General features: G+C 37.6%; 1 protein-coding gene across 4 annotated transcripts in view; it reads right to left on the bottom strand.

Annotated features, from left to right (window-relative positions):
* Positions 1-11,189: 11,189 nt before the first annotated feature.
* Positions 11,190-15,322, bottom strand: part of Ube2e3 (ubiquitin conjugating enzyme E2 E3) — a 65,238-nt gene continuing 61,105 nt past the window's right edge. For all 4 annotated transcript variants that reach the window (XM_036185307.1, XM_036185309.1, XM_036185310.1 and 1 more), the window contains 2 exons: positions 15,045-15,192; positions 11,190-12,544 (listed from right to left, as the gene is read on the bottom strand). In XM_036185307.1, coding sequence (XP_036041200.1) covers positions 12,447-12,544; positions 15,045-15,192 — 246 coding nt within the window. In that variant the 3' untranslated portion in view covers positions 11,190-12,446. The remainder of the gene's footprint in view (positions 12,545-15,044; positions 15,193-15,322) is intronic.

The raw sequence follows: 15,322 nt of genomic DNA, 5'->3' as shown, positions 1-15,322 counted from the left end.
AAAATCAGTATTTAAGTTGTAATTTTAGAATTAAAGATGAGTTCTTTTATGAAACTAGTATAAACATACACTATATAATATGCACAATAATCCATCAAATAACCACCAGCTTGAGTCTTCATTCCAAGTTTCAATTTCCTTTCCAACTTCTCTTAAGTAAATGAATTAAGAGGATACTCTTATTGGTCTGAGTTCACTATCTATGAAACACTATAGAAGTTTTTTGTTTTGTTTTGTTTTTCATAGTTGTTTTGCATTCTGTGTGGTCATGGTTAAACTTTTAGGCTTGGGGTGTAAACATTCCCATGTTGTCCTCAATCAGACTGATATTCTTATGCCAGTCAGACTGAACAATTTATTATCCAAAGGACTAAGCATGGATGCACTGCAGACACCATAAACACAGAAGGACTGAGGGGACCAGCCTGGTTCTACTGCATGGCAACTTCACAACCTGAGGCCAGTCACAGTGTCTCCATGCAACTCTAGTTACTATACTGTAAAATGAACATCATATTTATAGTTTCTTTGGTACTATTATAAAAAAAAAAAAGTGTATGCAAGCATCTGAAGTTTTCAGATAAAAAGGTAGACAATTCCTTATTTGAAAATAGAACAACAATCATTAGAAAAATGCACTTATTAACCAGTATCAGTACAATGTCTTTGTATCAGTCTGAAAAAAATGAATTCACCCCTCTTACAGGTTTCTCCAACAGTTTTGGAAGGCTGAACTAGATTCATTTAGTCACACACTGACATCTAGTGGAGATTTATAGTGAGCTGTGGGCTACCTTACACCCTAATGCTACAACCCTTTACTACAGTTCATGTTGTGGTAACCTACAACCATAAAATTAATTTTATTGCTAATTGGTAACTGTAATTTTGCTGATGTTATGAATTGTAATGTAAATATCTGACATGCAGGATATCCGATGTGCAACCCAAAGGAGTCACAGCCCATAGGTTGAGGACTACAAACCTTTATTAAAAGCATCAAGAACAGATATTAAGAGATTGAGCCACAAGGTATCTTCTTTAAATCTTGCTTTTAATGTTGGGCAGTACACAAGGCAGGAGCTAGAAGGAGGTGTGGGTGGTGAAGAGCTACTTGGTCCTGTGATGTTCTTTTTAACTTACAGCTCTAAAGAACACATAACTATACTCAGTTACTCTTTTCAAGAGTGGACACAAGCAAGGAAATTTTCTTAAAAATACAAGTAAAGGGAAATGGAGGGAAGATAAGAAGCATTTCCCAGGTTTTCTACCACATAAGTTAACTGTTTTCCATGGTTAGAATTTTATTAATTCCAGACAAGCATATGTTATGCGTATGTTTTACATATCACTAAGCATTTACCGGAATCTATTTACTTACCACACTCTGAAATAAAATATGTAAGATGTTTATTCTATTTTCTCAAGCTTCCAAAGTATGTAGCACTATCAATAAAAGCATGACATTTTCCCTAAGAAACAAAACTGAGTGCCCAGGAGGAAGTTGCTATATTACTTAATATACAAGTATTCAAATCAAGTAAAAATAATATTCAAGGATTGTTAAAAGCACATTTTTATCTGCTACAAACTGAATTTAAACCACGTGCCCTCCACCATCTTAGTGAAGCTGGACTGAGTACAGATGGTCTGACCCACATCAGACGACTTCCTTGTTCTCTATTGGCATCAACCATAGGATGGCTTCCTTGTTCCAATGGACAGGAGAACCTGAAGCAGAGGAATTCTGGAAGCTGGAATAAAGCCATATATATATATGGCTGTGTGCTTAGTGTCTGTCTGCTCATGACAGACTTTCCATCACATCACTTCTGGGGAAAGAGAAAAAAAAAAAAAAAAAAAGCAAGAAGAAAACCAGGAAACTGAAAACCTCTTACTGTTGGTCTGGAACAGTACTAAATGAAATCCTCAAAAACTACACATGGCACAGATTTCCTCCTGAGAAGAATGTGAATAAGACTGCTGCCACTACATCCAAAAATCATTCCAATTCTTAAAATGTTTTCCCTCGTCCATTGCTTCTGTGAATCTGAATTATCTAGAAATGATTGTCAAGACCAGCCCTGAAGTGGAAAAATCCCAAGTGAACCTTAAGGCAGCCACATTACATATATAAACTACCCATCCTTAAATAAACATAATGGTTGGCCTTCTTAAATGTAAAAGAAATAACAAGGCAGGAAGAAATTAGGGGAAAGTGGACGTGTGGGTGGAGTGAAGAGTTGTTTGGTACTGTGATGTCGGAGACTTCCCCTAAATATCCTTTTAATTTACAGTTCTAAAGGACACATTGCTATATTCAATTGTTCTGAGTACATCATACCAAACTGATATGTAGGAAGACAAACTCACATCGGTCTTCAGCAACAGTGAATTCCAATCTTCAGAGCTGAGACAAAAGCAAGCAAGCAAGCAAACAAACAAAACAAGGAAAAAGACAGGACACTACCAGAGACCAAGCAAAAGCGTGTTCTACAGTGAAGTGTCATTCTGCACAGGACTTAATGGTATTTTCTTCCATTTGTTCTCCAAATAACTCACAATGCCTATTGTTTTGCCACTAAATAATTTTCTCCCTCATTACATTTTTGCAGTGTTGTTCATTGGCTTTAGCCCAGTTATACAATTGAAAAAAATATTCAGATTCCAAGAAGTAGAAAAACAAAATCCCAGTTACAGAACAAGATAGCAAATAAAACCAGTGGTGACACTGTTTGGTCTTGAAGTTCAGTTTACTATAGAAACCAGAACTTTAGTATCAACTATCATTAGAATATTTTATTCACTAGATATTATGATACATTACTTCCCTGGTTTACTGAGAATTCACTGATGTTTCTAAGGTGTGATCCCCGTGTTTGTTCTTTTTAAAGGAAACTGTCAAAGTATGACAGGCTGTAAATTTGGTAATGTTTTCATAAATATATATATCATAATTTTACTAGATGGTAGGTTTTGACAGCAAGAGTCATGGACAGGACTTCAGTTTTGAAACTAAGGCTACTATCCCTACTTTGTAAAATAAGCAGATTCTGGTCATTTTCATGAGCTGTTAATTATGGGGGTGGGGTGGAGTAAATATGTCCCACTAAGTTGGTCTTCTAGCTCCATTCTCTGAGGATAATGTGTTATGGAATAGTTTTCCAAATGGGTTCAGAAGCTGTAAATGCTAAAGACAAGGCAGCTGTTAGAAGAGCAGTCCATGGCATGTTATATGGGATGAATCTACACATGGTCAGAGTTCCTGTACACCATGGATTTAATCTCAGAAAAAGAATTTGCAGTAGCAGCACAGAATGGATACCTAACATTTCACCAGAATCTGCCACCATTTGTGATCTGGGCTTCCCTGGACATCAAGAAAATACAGACAAGTCTGACTTGGAGAAGCAGAGGAGACTTTATTGATTTCTTTAACCTTCCAGCAATGAGAGCAAGCAAGACAGTATTTTTAACCCACACTCAAGAGTCCACCTGTTTTCAGAATTTAAATGGTTGGATGGTTATCCCAGTATAGTGCCTCCCTAAGTGACACCTTCTGGTCCACCATCACCATCACAGGCAACACCCACATCTCAGTGCCAAAGGGAATGTGTCCGTACTTTCTTTCCAGGAGTTCCCACTGGAGCACCGCATCTTCCTGTGGGCTTTTGGAATCCCATGATAATTTATAGCTAGTATTCCTGGATGATAAACAGGGTTGTGTTAATCCTACTTTGAAAATACAGAGGATGTAATGAGCTGTAAGTCAAAATACAAAACAATTTCCAATTTTAGTTACCAAGATACAGGACTTGAGAAATGCTAATGAATTTGGGACATGACCTTTTATAAACAGACTTGAGAGACTCTATTAATTGCAATCCTCCAGCCCAGGCATATATGGGAGTGCAGTTTAAGTGTTTGAGAAGAGGAACTGAAGGGAATAAACTTATTTGAGGTGACCACTCCGCACCTTTAGATCACTCCAGTAATATGTGAACATTTTGCTTACCATGAGCTTAACGAATGGTTAACTTTAAGCCTGAGAGATTTCGTGTGCACATTAAATATAACCCTACTTATAGCTAGTCTTACGAGAAGCAGCACTACGATGACAAGACCAGGGACACATGCCAAACTGCCAGGTAGGACTTACCCACTAAGAACCTGCCTCCTCATGAAGCCTTATTTCATGAAGGTGCCTACACATAGTTAAATACGGGTATATGTAGTTTGCGTCTTTGGAAGCTCAGATTTCTAAATACTCAAATTCTGAGGGAAGAAAAGTACAAAGCAGCCCACTCATCACTGAATTATTTTGGACTAAACAGAAAGCTCAATTTTAGCACTGCCAAATGCTCTTAGGTACAGACAGCAATGTGCCACCTCACCATCTGTCTTGAAGAACCAAGTCCACATTTAAAATAGGAATGTGCCTAGCAATGGATCTTAAGCAATGTATGTGTTGGTGTTTAACCGAAACTTAAACATGGTCAGGTCACAGGGCTACATGTATCAACTTTTAACTACTACCAGGAAAGTACAAAGATGTCAGAGTATCCAAGAATTGCAGTGTTCTAAACAGAAGAGCGCCTTGGAGTCCAACAATTAGGAAGTATTCATGATGTATCGCTATCATTATTTCTCTGAGCAAGTATTTGCAATGGACAAATTCAAAGGTTGCAGTTGGCAAGAGTGACCCTTGAATTTCACTACAACACACACATCTAGAGTGGCTGACATGGACACTGCTTCATTAGAGGAGGACAGTGACAGAAAGCGAGGCTTCTGCAGAATGTGGAACAACAGGCAACCACTAACATTGTATGAGCAGGAACTGCAAGATGGAGCTTGTATGGGAGAAAGCTATGTGCTAGCAGTGTGAAGAATGGACTAAAGTCCGCATATGGACAAGAAAGTATTCCTTTAACAAGGTTCTGGTAGATAAGGGATAACCAAGCACTGGATTTAAACAATAAGGTTAGAAAGGAAAATAAACTGACCCAAAGTCCTTCGGAAATAAGGAAAATAAAGCAATTATCAAGTTGCCTCTATATGAACTATGTTAAAGAATATTACAATCAATTTAACTTCGGAAAATAGGCATAGACTAAGTTCAGGGGGAAAAAACATTTACATGAACTGGTACATGAAGAATTACAGCAAACGGTGTCTTTTTTTTTTTCCTCTCTCTCCTTTGGTACTTTCTACAATCTAGCTTGGACCCAATCACAGGCTTAAACAAAACTGCACTTGTAAAAGTCATGGATGCACAGCACCCCCCAGGTAGCTAATGAAAGCAACCTTTTGAGTCTTTATTTGATTCCTGAATGCCACCTTAGCAATGAGCCCCTTCTGGCATCCCTAAAACTCTTCACTTCCTTTCCAGGTACTTCCACTCTCCTGGGATTCTTTGTGATGTAGAGTTAACCACCCCAGCAGCACTCACTTGGCATATAAGGCTTGGGCCTTTCCATAGTGTGAATGCTGCATCTTCACAAAAGCACATGTCTAATCCAGATCTGACTACAATGCAGATTTGCATATCCACTGTCTAAACATCCACTGCAGTGCTTAGTCAGGCACTTCAAACCCAGATTGTCAAAAATAAAGCTCTTAGTCTTCCTCCTGACCCTGTTCCCTCCTGACTCCCTCACAAATATATCCTTCTGGTCTGCTCAAGTCCCATGCATTGGTCCTTTTCCCACATCAACAGTCAACTCTTATCAAATATTGTTAGCTCTATCTTCAATCCAGGCACAGGAATGTCTTATGAGTAATAACTGTCACCCAGGTCAGGGCCACTGATAGCACTTATGTGGACTACTGTACTAGTCTCCCAACTGATCCCCCTGTTCTCAGATTTCCATACAGGTGTCCTCTCCCTTACTCACATCCTCACTCTGTCACTTTTCTTTCCCCTAACAGTAATCAGAGACCTAACAAAACTTGTCATGTCCTGTATCTTTGGGGTAAAAAGATAGCCAAAGCTCATCCAAGACCCCAAATCATTCCATTTACCGCATCCTGTCCTGGCTTTCTACCCTTAGGGCTCACCCTGCTCCAGTCTCACACACTTATTCAACTCGAGTGCTTTCCTACTATGGAGTCCTTTCGCCGGCCATTCCTTCTGGTATACTCTTTTCTGGCTTATTCTTCAAGTTCAGCTCTTTCATGCTCTTATTTTTCTGTCCATGTCTTTACTGGCTAACCTCAACTCAGCTGTTGGGTTTCTAAAGGAATTTTATTGGGAAAATGAAGATAACATACAATCTTAAACAACTAAGATATACACGGATCTGAAAATTCCTATCTCCCTACCTTTAAAGACTTGGGACCATGATACAGGCAGGATACTACTACCTGCTTTAAAGTAAATACCGACTTCCCTTCTCCCTCCCAACACCTCTCTCTTTCCTTCTTCTGCTTCGGTTTGCTACATACCTCTTACTATCTAATAAACACAACTTTCCTTTAGGACTCCCTGTGTTTTAAAGTATTTAAGGATAGGGATTTTTTTTTTAAGCTCTAGTCTCTGCTACTAATAAGCACCCAGGACAATATTAATTTGCCCAAGGACACACATCATAATGTACTGATGGAGTAAAATGAATTGGATACATTATTTCTGGAAGCCTCATTAATGGAGATACACACAAGTAGAATGTAATATGCATTTTTAAATGTGCCATTTAAAAACCTATAGAAAACTTTCTCATATATATTATATTATAATCTTCATCACTGTTTGGAGATATAACTGTCACTGTTTGATCAGGACAAATTCAGGTTAGTGTTCCACTAACAATGATGAAGGAAGCAGGTAAGGGCAACCAGTAGATCACTCTCTTTACTCCCCTTAGCCCTTTATACTCCACAAAAAACTACTTCTCATCACTTCATAGATAGTAACATGAAGCTGGACATAATTCCTCCAAACTCAGATCACTGGGAACTGAACTGCCTCTGGGTTCTTGACTGCCAGGCTTCTGATGCCAGCACTGTTCAACCACCACCTTCCCTAAGGGTTTTCTTCATCTTTATCACACTGAGGTGGGCCCAGTTTGCTCAGCTGATTTAAATACTCAGAAGTGAGATAACTTGGATTAGGAAGTCACTTTCCAATTAGACTTATCAGAACAATTATTGAGCAACAGAGTAAAAGGCAGCTTTTTGATCTTTATGTTATTACACTTGCCCTTTTCATAGAGCCTGTAAATAGGCAATCTCAGTAATTACTTTCAACATTCAAGGGCAGCTCTCTACTACATAGCAGCATACAACATATTATATACTTCTACATAGTTCTTTTCCTCAAAGTATTATTTTTTTTTAAGATAATGCCCTCAAAGACCTCATTTCCCTTCTTTCCTAATTACTGGTACACAGTCATGAATGTCTTAACAAAGGGAATACACCGAGAAGTACGAGGATAGCCCTCATCACTGTAAAAACATCAGAGTACACTTCAACGAAGCCACGCATAACCCAAGAAACACCATTTGTAAAAGCCACTCATCAAAATGCTGGCATACAGGACACAAGTCTACATATGCTTCTTTGTGACATGTTTTCTTTTTATGAATAAAAGGGGGTTAAGAAAACACCAAGCCGGACAGTGGTGGCGCACGCCTTTAATCCCAGCACTCGAGAGGCAGAGCCAGGTGGATCTCTGTGAGTTCGAAGCCAGCCTGGGCTACCAAGTGAGTCCCAGGAAAGGCGCAAAGCTATGCAGAGAAACTCTGTCTCGAAAAACCAAAAAAAAAAAACCAAACAAACAAACAAAAAAAAAACTAATGATAATGGAAAACTGTGTACAACTGTAAGAATGATTTCTGGTATACTGACGAAATTTTAAATTTTTAAAATTAATTCATTCTTCATTCTATGACACTGAAAAAAGTATTATTACTTGGCACATTTTAACAGGAATAACCAAAGCAGCATTTGCCATGTACAAAGCACTGCAATCACTGTATTGAGGATTTAAAGAAGACATGCTTTGTTATGCAGACAAATGCCATGTGGTGTAGGACAGCCTTAAGCTAATGATTTACCTCCATGATAAAATAATCAGCCAGATAGCAGCTACATTACATTCCAGAGGAAGAGGATATATGATGTCTTCCCAGGGCTCAACTAGCCAAACATACAGATATGGAGTTAAACTGAACGAAGTAAAATGCCAAAATACAAGTAACAGACATTGAATATTACAAGTAATTTTAAAGACTGTTTTTCCTCATTTTGTGTGTATGTACAATGTCTAAGAGGAGGTTTTCTCTTCCCACCTTTAATGTGGGTTTAGGGCCGACTCAGGTAGGTGGGCATGCGTGAATGACAAGTACTTTAATCTGCTGAGCCATTTTGCTAGACCAAGAATATTTTTAAAATGTCAGTTAGTATGAAGTATATTGAATATTATGTAGATTTGCTAAACATTATACTAACATTTTTGTTATATCAGCAGAGACATCTGCTCAACTTCTCATTCAGCAGAAAAAGAATACATTTTTTAACAAAGACATGTTTTTCTTTTGCTAGGGGGAAAAAATCTATCTGGACAGGAAAGTGATAATAAGGATGTGAAAATGTATTTATCTCTTTATGTTTCATACTCTCTAAATAAACCAAACAATTATCAAGCACTTAAACTCTCAAGAATAAACTCTCAATGTAAATCAGTTAACAGGTTATGCAGTATAGGCATCTTCTAACCACTACCTGCCCACCAAAAAGAAAAAGATAAAAAGTTCTTGACTTTTAGGGAAGGCACCTGGCTTGTTGCTGACAATGGAAAATAAATACATACTTGATTCTTTGTGATGCTTGTGTAGGTGGTATCTCAGAAAAACAGACTGATAAACTAACAGGTAAATGAGAGCAGTGTGACAGCAATGTAGATTTGAGAGAAACTGAGGGGATTTGAGGAGGGAAATCTTTCAGTGACTTGCATGAGACAGACCTTCATGAATGAGGTAATCACCACGTCTCCATGCCAAGCTATTTGGTTGTTATTCTCCGTTCTATCTTAGAATAGATGGAGGACTAAGCTCCAGCGCTCTGCTGCCTAACCTACACTTAATGACGAAGATTAAAGGATGTCTGTACCCACCCTTGTGCCCAAATCTGGGCCATATGCTCTTTAAACTCCGCCCCTGCCCCCAACACACAAAGTTTAGCTTCTGAGTATTTATGTAGGTTGACACTGAAAGTTCTTACTTAAAATTCACTCTGGCCTTCCAGTCCAAACACAAGCAGTTGCAAGCCCAGCAGGTGACAAACTGGAAGACTCTGGTTCCAGGGCACTCCCTACAGAGAGCTGCTTGTGAGCTCAAGTGTCAGGAAGGAAGGGAAAGGAAGCAGCAAGAGCAGAAGCACAAATGCATAAGCCTGTGGGTGGGTCCTGTCTTATCTCAGTTCAAGGCTAACAAGGTGGACGCTGTCTGACAGCAAGCAAGGCTTTAACACTCAACCATTGGTAAAGCAATGTAGTCTATAACCATGCTGAAAGCACGAACAGTCCACCGTGCATAAATGTTCCATTGTACACTGAAGACAAACACTCTTTAAAACACTGAAGATCTTCCTAAGGAAAAACTGAGCCTTTTTTTTTTTTTTAAGAGAGAGATTTGACTTAAATTTTATATATATATATATATATGTAATTATTTTCATTGGGCTTTTGCTTGAAAGAACTAATGTGACTAGATATAAAACAAAGATGCTTATACATTTACTTACTCTGAATAAGGAACATTAACTGAAATATAACCATGATGCAATTATTGTAGGGTTAGTTTCTCACAGTGGTTTGACAAAAAGTAATTGATATTTCAGCTCATACTTAAATGATCCATCTAAGTGCACCATATAAACTGTAACTAACAGTGTGTTAACAACATGCATTAACGGGGTAACTTAAGTTTCAGGACTGCAGCTGCCACATACTTCTAATAGTTGTTCCTCTATTACTTCAACACCATCGAATACCAGTGGACGGACTCAAGTTCTTTATAAATCAGAGCAAAACTCAAAAAGTTCTTCTGAGAAAAGGTAGCATGGGTCAAATTACAAATTTTTATCTCAATTAGTTAAGATTTCCTAGTTCAAAAGAAAAGGTCATGTCCAGATAATTAAAATGACATACTTGATAATGCTTATCAACACAAGCTTTTTGATGTGGTTATGTGAGATGGTTCTGAGTATTACTTGAATGAAAAAAACATTGTCAAGTTTTTAAACAAGGAAAACTATTAACTGTTCCAGTAACAAATATTAATAAGCTACTTCATATTCATTAGAAATAAGTCTGAAACTAAAATAGGTTAAGAATCTACTCAAATGATTCTTTATCGAATTTTAGAAGTTGTAATTAATCGATGAAGAATTCTTTTACAGGCAACAGTTATAGCAGGTATGCATATTCGACACTGCTTTGTGCACTGCCCAGCTCCTGAGGGTCTGATGGGATACATGGTGGCTCGGTCATTCTCAGACATTACAGTTACAGTAGGAACAGCAATGCAACACCACAGCAATATGCAGAACGAAAGCTCTCTAGCACCAAGAGAAACTCATTACCCTAGGGTACAGAATGACCAAGTTCAGCAGTGGGATGAAGTCCTTCCTACAGCTTACCATGGCTAACTGAAATTGTTTTGACTTTCAGACAAAGCCTCCACTCTCATCACATTGACTTGAACTGTGGATTTTTAATTTCTGTTTAAAATAAGAATTAGAAGTTTCCCAAGATAAAGCTTAAATCTTCTAAACATTAACACGTTGTTCATTGTTCCTCTATAAAAGCATGGGGGGGGGGGGGGCTGTGTGTGTGTGTGTGTGTGTGTGTGTGTGTGTGTGTGTGTGTACTTGTAGGAAAAATAGAAACCTGCTAAATTTAAGTTTCCTCTGATTTAATATTTCTGTCACCAAATACTTGAGTAGAAGCCCCTTCTTTTAACAGTGGTAGTCTATGTAACTATATGATTCATTTTCCTGAAGAAATGTCTGTGTGTATGTGTGTGCACATGTTGAGTGTGTGTGTGTGGTGCTGAAGATGCCAAGGCAGCTTCTACCACTGAGCTAACATTCCCCAACCCAAAGCAATACTTGCTTTTTATCCTAATAATAAATTTCCATAAATTTTATGATGTTACTGTATTACCATATTTAGAACCGGAAAAGACACTCACCACAGATAATTTATTCCAGGCACAGGGGAAAAAATAGTACAGTTATATTGTTTACAATTCTCTTAAGAAAGCTTAATAATTACAAGCTAAATAGTATACTTAATAATTACAGTTAGAAGTAATTTAACCTCTAAATCCGTACAATTTAGTATGTCTTCAACTGAGAGTGCCACATCTGCACACTAACACACCTTCTATCTTCAGGGAAAAGAGGGCCTTTGAGCCTCTGGCTACACTTGTTGGCCATGTATCACAGTAACAATAATGCACCATAAAAATTCAAGATCAGGATTAAAGGGAAAAGCACCATAGAAAATAAATCACAGAATAGCAATTATCTGACAATATTGCCCAACTTTGAATAGACATCACCAATTTGGAAACAAAATATTATGTAAGACATGGATAGAGTCCTGAATAACTCAGGACTTCATTTTCAACTCAAATACTACATCATCAATGTAGAATTCATGTCTTTTTTTTCTTTTTAAAGACTGATGGTTTAAATCCAGCTTCACATTTAAGCCACTATATTCTCTCCTTAAAGGAAAAAACTCTACACACTTAAGATTTTTAAATGTTTTCAATTTAATAATTCATTCATTTGTACTAGTCCTTAATAATCCATCTTCATATCCACATCTTTATTTCATCAACAATCATCTCAGACACACCTTCTGACAAGACTTTCAACATTACGACAAGAAACTATGCCTTCAGGAGCATGTTTATTGTGTTTGAGATGATACATCAGTGCTCTCTGAGCTACAAAGGGTAAAAGGAAATCCTCTCATTACAAACTGACAAAGGTAAAAGGTAAAACATTTTCACAACAGCATGAACCACATACTCAGAAATAGATCTGGGCTTAATACAAATGACATAATTCCTAGTCATCTACAGCTACTTTTATAACTTCATACAGATAATGAATTAGGCTAAAATGCACTATAATATTTGGTAGACTTCAGGACCAGTATCCTTAGTACATCACAAAATACATTTTGATATCCCAAAGAAGCAAGACTTGCAAGTAGGCATTTTAAACGTAACTAATCTACAGCTACAAAGTTCTACTCTTGATAGCATTTACCTTTTGGGGGAGTCTCCCAGTCTCCAAAGGATAAAGGCAGAGAGTAGAATCAGTATAACATATACACAGAAGTCCGTATTGTAAAGGCTATAAAGATCCGCAGCACAGTGGGAAGAAGGCTTCTGCTCCTTCACACTGCATACAAATTATGAGAATTATGTTGCGTATCTCTTGGTCCACTGTCTGGCTATCCTGTCATGTTCTGCTCTGTTGGTCAAATACTGAGTGGCTATGCTTCCAACCAGAGGATCCGCTGGAAAAATAAAAACGACATTAAGATATCATGTGTGCTTTACATGTACAGTTCTAACATGGCATTATATTAAAAGTTATATTTTAGCGGCATTTTAAATATGGAATGTTTTGATTTTTTTCCAAAGAAAATAATATAAATTTTTTAAATAATAAAATAATATTTTTAATATTAAAAAAAAGCCCCAGGTTGGGGATTTAGCTCAGTGGTAGAGTGCTTGCCTAGCAAGCGCAAGGCCCTGGGTTCGATCCTCAGCTCAAAAAAAAAGTCCCCTTCACTAAAAAAGTCAATGGTAAATTAACAAGGATTTCTTAAGAGATATATTTAACAAATATTTTCAACTTTATTGAGAATCACACTGACTACTGTATTCACATTATTTCTACTGGGGTCTCTGCCCGAACCACCCCTTCAAATTCAAGACCTCTTCCATTATCATTGTTACATATGTATGCATCCTCCCCTCCTTTTAGGTCCACGTGCTTAGGGCAACCACTTAGGAATAGACAGTCTATCGGGACAGTCTCTAGAAAAGGCATAGTCTTCTTCCTGATTGTAACTCTTCATTTAGGCCAGGGACACACACACACACACACAGTGGCATGCCAATTGCTGATGTCATTGTGTAAGTCTTGCTTAGGCAACCTAAGATATTCTGTAGATATAGCAAGGATGCAGCATCCTGATCACATTATTCTTGACATTTTGTTCAACTATGAAAGTGCAGTAGACAGGAGCTGCATTTTTGTCTTGTTATGCATCTTAATGTAAGTTTCATATAAAGCTTCCATCTCACAATGCTATTCAGAATGAAATGTTCCCTGATGTCAGTTATGTCTCCAACTGCAAATTAAACATAAGTCGCTAAAACATTGACTTGCCATTTCATTTTAAATATAATTTTGAAGTAAAAGTTGAATCTGAGATAAAAATTTTCAGCAAAGTATGTGCACATGGTACAGAAAGTGTTCCAAACAAAGCCAACACAGAACAGTAAAAGCGTTCCCTTCTAGACTCCAAAGACTCAGGATCCTCTCCCTGGCCAATAACTGCTAACATCTTTAAATTATTTTTCAGATATTCTATATATGCCTTATATCTAGGGCTTAACAATATTGTTAAGTATGAATGTATCTTTTTAAGGACCCTCTATCTTGACATACTAGATCTTAAAGACTGTCTCCCTGTAAGTTCAGAATTGTTTCATTTTTTAATAGCTACAGTCTCTTAGTGGACACACAGGTTATTTCTAATGGTCTGTTTAAACAAATGCACAATTAACTATCTCTTTTTCTCTTCCTCCTTGAACCCTCTCAAACCTAATACCAAGCCTATATAGTAGTAACATGTGAAACTAATTCTAACCATGATTCTAACATGTTCAATTTCTTATGAGGCATTTCAGAAGTCATTAATTATATACTAATAACTGAGTTTATACAGTAACAATCTAGACTGATTGATGAGTGGTAACTACAACATTCACCACTCTATTTAATACAATTAGCTTAATACAAAAAGGGAGAAACCTTCAGTTACTGGGTGAGTCCAGTAAAGCACATGAGAACATGGAAGGAGGGAAAAGGGATCAGGAGACACTGCTTAACTCTCACAGAAATGATCTGGGCAGCCCCACAGTTTAGAAAGTAGAGGCTCCATAGCTGATAGTGCAAAAATAATCACGGAGGGGCAAGAATGTTGTGGAATGTCACTTTATGAAAAGATACGTTACATTTGTTTATGCAGTGGAATATTACTTTATGTGAAGGTGTGTTACATTTATTTCTGTTGCCTTTGTTATGGCTGCAAAGATGTCTTACATTTGTTTGAGCTGCATTTGTTTAAGTAAATAAAGATGTGTTACTGTTTCATCTGCTTGCATAAGGTACCTGGATTGGTCTAATAAATAGCTGAATGGCCAATAGCTAGGCAGTAGAGGGATAGGTGGGGCTGGAGGGCAGAAAGAATTAAGTAGGAAGTGAAATCTGGGGGTGTGGGGGGGGGGACAAGAGAGAAAGAGAGGATATGACTAAGGTCAGCCAGCCAGGCAGCACAAGCCAGCCAGACACAAGAAGCAGTGAAAGCAGGACATACAGAAAGGGAAAGGCAATAAGAGCTAAGGTAAGGCCGAGCATTCATAACTAGTAATAAGTCGCTATGTCATGATTTGGAAGCTGGTTGGTAGCCTAAAAGAAAACCTGCTACATGACAATAATAAACTAAATAAATATTAAGAAACTTTTGGCCCAGTTTATAATTGAAATAACATTGATTTCTCAGAATTACTTTTGTTTTTTTTGAGAGAGGGTCTCACCAGATAGCCCCAGCTAACTCAGAAGTCTGTAAGAAGTAGACAGCCTCAGACTCACTATTCTGCTGACTCAATCTCCATGCCTATCCCTCATAAAATATCTTACGCTGATCATCCTAATTAATATTTACTTCTTGATCAACATTAAATTAAGAAGGTTTATTTGTAGATTTATGAAGATTTACTTACCAGGGTTGCAGTCTGTCAAAAGGGAACAAATAGAGAGCAAAACTTTTGAAATAGTCAAAGCAGGACTCCAGTTGTCTTTTAGAATATCCAGGCAGATGACTCCCTGACTGTTGATGTTGCAGTGATAGATTCTGGTGCGGAAGGTAACCTATACATGGTCACAGTAGAAACAGGAAGAAAAAGAGGCTGTGTCACCAATTCTTCTCAGCAATAACACCTCAGATGATGCTGACAAATTATTAACACGTAATACTCATAGGCTGGGTATAAAAACAAGT

Source organism: Onychomys torridus, chromosome 4 (assembly GCF_903995425.1).
Source record: "Onychomys torridus chromosome 4, mOncTor1.1, whole genome shotgun sequence".
Lineage (NCBI taxonomy): Eukaryota > Metazoa > Chordata > Mammalia > Rodentia > Cricetidae > Onychomys > Onychomys torridus.
This window is presented reverse-complemented; position numbering and strand designations above follow the sequence as displayed.